The sequence below is a fragment of the Grammomys surdaster genome, unplaced genomic scaffold (genome assembly GCF_004785775.1).
Source record: "Grammomys surdaster isolate TR1022 unplaced genomic scaffold, NIH_TR_1.0 278, whole genome shotgun sequence".
NCBI lineage: Eukaryota > Metazoa > Chordata > Mammalia > Rodentia > Muridae > Grammomys > Grammomys surdaster.
The window spans coordinates 15,160,045-15,165,811 of record NW_021604719.1 but is presented as its reverse complement, the minus strand read 5'-3'; the positions used below and the strand labels follow the sequence as shown (position 1 = coordinate 15,165,811).

At 41.7% G+C, this 5,767-nt stretch overlaps 1 protein-coding gene across 1 annotated transcript in view; it reads right to left on the bottom strand.

The window, feature by feature from the left end:
* Window positions 1–378: 378 nt before the first annotated feature.
* The window catches only part of Isoc1 (isochorismatase domain containing 1), a 20,527-nt gene continuing 15,138 nt past the window's right edge, over window positions 379–5,767 (bottom strand). The window contains exon 5 of the mRNA XM_028777152.1: window positions 379–2,922. Coding sequence (XP_028632985.1) covers window positions 2,776–2,922 — 147 coding nt within the window. The 3' untranslated portion in view covers window positions 379–2,775. The remainder of the gene's footprint in view (window positions 2,923–5,767) is intronic.

The following is a 5,767-nucleotide window of genomic DNA, read 5'->3' as shown; positions in this document are numbered from 1 at the left end:
TGAAAAGTCCGGGACATGGACTCAGGCAGGTAACTGGTTCTCCTCTTACTGTGTGAGTTTAGAAAAGCCATCTCTGTGCCCCAAACACTGCATTGCTCAAGTCCGAAGTTATAGAACCAAAGTGAACCTTTGACTGGGGCCTTTATCTCTCAGCTGTAAAGTCATACTTGCCCAAATAATTCTGAAAGAGTGAAATTAATCCACTTAAGTTGAGAAATGTGCTATTTCAAATGGACATAACAAAATATCAGTTTCCTGGCTGGAGTAAGTTAACAGTTTAACTTTAGATTAAGTTTCCACAAGATGTTGAGCATTTCCATAAGGAGCCTCCTGCTGCTCCCAGCCCCCTTGAGATTCAATACACTGGACCTTTCTTGCTTACATTCTGAAGTTCTTTATTTATGTCGATGAAAGGAATTTCATTATCCTACAAAGTCATGGACACTTCCATTTCAAAGTATTACAATCAATTCAGTTTTCTTTTAATCATAAAGCCTTGCCATCTTCTTGGCATGATTCACAAAACAGAAAAGAGAAGGCAGAGTTCATGATTCTTCTGAGCGTCCATGTATTTTACATTCCTGGACCTGATAACAATTTAATTCAATTCACACTCACTAGCTGATGTCTGTGTGAAGATACCCATGTCTTAATCCCTAGATCCTGGAACAGAGATACATGGCCAAAGGGTGTTAAGGCTGTAGGTGGAATACGGTTGCTAATTAGGAACCTTAAATCACATGAGATCTTAGGCCAGGCAGAAGAAGGGAGTCAGAAGGGACCTAAGGACCCACACTTGTTGCCTGAGAAGATGGAAGTAATGGGACAAAACAAACAAACCAAAACAAACCTATCAAAAAAGCCCACATGAACAGATTCTAGAATCACGGAACTGCAGGATGTAAGTCATCCCTTATTCAGGCCCCAGAAAGGACCACAGCCTTGCAATACAAGCTTTGATAGCAGCACAGTAAGTCCTAGAACTCCACAGAGTTGAGATGAAACAGTCTGTTGTCTTGAGACGTGGAGTCTATGGAGTTTTGTTAGGGCAGCCACAGGACACTAGTCCGGGGCCCCAGAGCTGCCTTCAGCTGTGGAAGAGGCATGGGTACAAGAAAGGGAAACCATCCTACATTAAATCTTTGCTGTGACAGTGGTAATGCCTTTTGGTTTTCAATGAAGGGAGAGGAAAAAGCTAGAATCAGTATTTTAACAAGCACTTCAGATAATAAAAGTTTGGAAAACTAGATTATATTTATTAGACATTATCTTAAAACGCGGATAACTATATGATGCTTCTTTCTGGATTCATCTGCTAAGCAATAGCTCTCAATCTTCCTAACACTGCAACCCTTTAATACAGCTCCTCGAGTTGTGGTGACTCCCTAACCATAAAATCATTTTCATTGCTACTTCATAACTCTAACATTGCTACTGTCATGACTCTTAATGCAAATATCTGATATGTGATCTATCTGATCTGTGACCCCTGTGGTCACAGCCTAGAGGTTGAGAACAACTGAGCACACCAAGAAAAAACACTAGGCTGTGGTGCCTTACCAAGGCTCAAATGACAAGACACATTTAATAGTGCTAACAGGAAAACCCTGCAGGAACTTTATGGGTCTGGGCCTGCAGAGGTGTCTCCTCCTTTGAAAGTTCCGATGAGTTCTAAGATTATAAACATCAAATCTGTTACCTTTGAAAAGTCATTACAATTTGTTGACTAATATTCATGGAGTCATGGGAAACAAAACAGTTTCACTCACACAATACATTTTCTTTAATTTTATACAAAGAGAGTAATGTTTCACATATCACAACATACATTAAAATGTTTTTTAAGCACTAATCAGTATGAAATGAAAGTAAGTTTATTGACAGGTTAACAATGTCCACAGTAGTACCCCTATGAGTCCTGTTGATGATATCAGCTGTAACAATGTTTGAAGGGGAATATGGGCATTTTAAACTATATTTTACCTAGTTTTTCTTTCTCCACCAACTCCTGTGTACAGTAAAAGATGCGCTCAAAAATACCGTAAAGGTGTTATGTTAGGGCATACCTCTGTCAATGACCCAGCACTGCAAACCACCCCCATCTGTTTACAAGTTTGATATAACCTAGGAGGAAGTAAAAGATTCGGTGGAAGAAAAATGTTAATATAGACTGTTAGCCAGAGGAAGAAAATCCACAAAGATGGTAACAGGAATAAGAAAATTAGTGCAATTAAGACAGATACACAATAGTTAAGATAATTTTCTCTGGTTAAGTCAATGCACCTCACTCAGCAATTCCAACACTGAGAGGAGCAGGTACACAATCCAGAGTCCTGCTTATTAATTCTCACCCAGGAATCATTGGGTCTACACTGACTGACATTACAACGGATATTCCACAACAATAGAAAAATCAAACCATTGTGGTAGGTGAGGTTTTTTTTTCCCATTAAAGTACACAATTTAAGAAAACTTCACCAGAGGATGCACTTTGGAAAGATATGGTCAGAGTATACAGTGTAGACAAGACAGGCACCTCCATGGTAATTTGTCTTAATAACTAAAAGCTCGTTAGGAAACACGGAAGATAAGCAGCACCTGAAGCCTCGACATCATAACTAAACACTTGTACCCATGGTCTAGCCAGTTAAATGTTACTAAGAGCTGCAAAGTAGGAGCTGCTGTTGACTTAACATATTCTAGTAGAGACAAGGGCTGGTCTGGCTTGCAGTCCCGTCGCCTGGAGGGAAGGAGGATCCTGATCCTTCATGTCTCCTATACTTTGGAAAGCAAACCAGACTCCGGGGCACTCGCCTTAATTAGGTTCTGAATTTCCTTGAACTTTGGGTGGTCTTTGTCAGCCACCAGCTGTAGGAGGACAGCCTCACTAGTGGTCACGATGATCCCAGTCCGAGCAAGACGCTAGAAAAAGAGAAACACAGATAAGAAGTGAGAAAGAAAACAGAGATTCCGTAAAAACAGCGGAAGTGGGCCAGGACAACAATCAGGGTCTTCATCTACAGCAGTGGTTCTCGGCCATATACATAAATTCAAAGATAAAGAAAAGTTTCAAAACCAGCTGTATCACAACCATATCATGAGTATTTCTCGATATTATTAATGAGCTAGAAACACGTAAAGGGAAACAGGAAGCCAGAGTCATGTTACCAGGCTACCAGGCTAATCATCATAAAATATGAGCAAAAAGAGAAGAGTGATAGAAATCATATCCCTGTGTCAATCAGTTTTTCATCTACGTGACACTCACGCTGGAGTCTTCTGGGAAGAGGAAAACTTAAAAAAAAAAAATGGCTCCTCCTGATTGGCCTCTCCACAAGTCTGCTAGGCATTTTCTTGATTAATGATTGATGCTGGAGGGCCAGCCCACTGTGGGCAGTGCAAACACCCTGATAAGGAGGTCCTAAGTTATATAAAAAGTAAGCCAAGTGCACTGGCTGGTTTTGTGTGTCAACTTGACACAGGCTGGAGTTGTCACAGAGAAAGGAGTCTCAGTTGAGGGAACGCCTCCATGAGATCCAGCTGTAAGGCATTTTCTCAATTAGTGATCAAGGGTGGGAGGACCCACTGTGGGTGGTGCTATCCCTGGGCTGGTAGTCTTGGGTTATATAAGAAAGCAAGCTGAGCAAGCCAGGGGAAGCAAGCCAGTAAGTAACATCCTTCCGTGACCTCTGCATCAGCTCCTGCTTCCTGACCTGCTTGAGTTCCAGTACTGACTTCCTTTGGTATTGAACAGCAATGTGGAAGTGTAAGCTGAATAAACCCTTTCCTCCCCAACTTGCTTCTTGGTCATGATATTTGTGCAGGAATAGAAACCCTGACTAAGACATCAAGCAAGCCAGTAAGCAGTATTCTGTGGTAGCCTCTGCTTCAGTTCCTGCCTCTGGCTTTCTGCCTTGAGTTCTTGGCCTGAATTCACTCAGAGATCAACTGTGATATGGGAGTTCAGATGAAATAAACCCTCTACTCCCCAAGACATTTTTGGTCCTGGTGTTTATCTCAGCAATAGAAACCAAACTAGGGTACTAGCCCTCCAGGGGAGCACACTTCCCGGGCTGTACCACTTCATCTCTCATTTCACTCTCTCAAATGGAGGCTTCCTTTGGCTTTAAGTTTTGATAGACTCTTGTGTTTTTATTTATAGCACAAAAAAGCAAAAGAGGCATCACATCAGAATTTACCCTGTACAGTGTAATGAAAACAGGAGACCATGGGAAATATTAATACTTTTGCCTGGTGTAACTGCCATTGGGTACCTATTTATTTAAAAATAATCTATAATATGAATATAACTATAGCTATCCAGACTATTTTATTACTAGTTTGCTATCCTATGATACAAAATAGGTGCTTAATTGTATTAAGAAAATAGGGTTCTTAAATTCTTTTTTTTCTGACTCCAAAACAGCACTTGCCAACTTCTCATAATCAGAGCTCTGGCCTAGGAATGATTGGCAGAATCGAAAGGCCTCAAGTGAGGTTTGAGAATCTGCCCCAGGGAAAAAACGGAACCACCACATCTTGGCCGTCATAAACATTTTTAGAATAACTAAACAAGGGTTATAAGATGGAAAACTGTGTAAAGCTCCCTAACAGGACTGCTCTCAACAGAGAGACTTTGTCAGCTGTTCCAGCAGAACCACAGGAACTATAACAGGTACTTCAAGGAGGTGGGGATAGGAGGTGGGGGAGTACAAAGGGAAAAGCAGAGAGGAGAAAGTCAGGAGGGGGCAGGGAGAGAATCCAACAGTGGGGACTTTTCCTCCTGTTGTATGGATCAGAATCTTGTTCATCTACCCTAATAATCCTTGGAGATGCTGGAAGTTGGGTCACATTGGAGTGTACAGGGCCACTTACCTAAAGACTGGGGGGTTAAAACTAACTGAACAAAGAACCTATTGAAAAGGAAGGTGTGGCACAAAAAATGCAAAGCTTTTAGAGCAGGCTCCTAGGTGTTTGCATAGAGGTTGCCCTCATGGATTGAGAGGAAGCTGGACAGACAATAGCAACAGCTTCTGGTGCTCTGTGCACTTCCTGATCATTCACTCTTCCTCCTTATATCTGCAGTCAGTCTAACTGGGCCAATGAAAAAGGAAGGCTGGTTCCTTGATGTTCAACCTAAGACTATAAGTCAGTGAAGAAGTACCTAACCTACTTCATATTTGAGTAACACTGAAAAGCGCCCATCAGTACATAAGCCAGTGATGAAGTACCTAACCCACTTCATATCGGAGCAACACTGAAAATCGACCATTAGTACAGGGGCATCAAGAGAGGATTTACTCAATCTATTCTGCAACTCTTCTGAGATCAGACAAAAGTCAGGCAGGTGCAGGTTGCTACAGCAATCTATTATACAATTCTGGACAATTATTACCTCAAAGTGACACAGCCCAACAAATAGCAAGTACATACAAGGACACATCCAGTCAATAAGTCTGTGCCACAGGCCTGATGCTTGTTAACTATACTTCTTGCAAGTGAAATAAATTTAAGAGTCAGTATGGATCAGGAATATCTGAAGTAGTTCTGCTCTGAGGGACGAGGGACTAGAGAAGAAAGCGAGCTGCCCATATTGCTGTTAACTTTCAGTTCATATATTTAAAAAAGTAGTTCTGCAAAAACTTTAGAGACAAACTGCCTATAACCTGGCAGGCACTGCACACCATCACCTGACCTCACCTGCAGACACTGCACACCATCACCTGACCTCACTGCAGACACTGCACACCATCACCTGACCTCACTG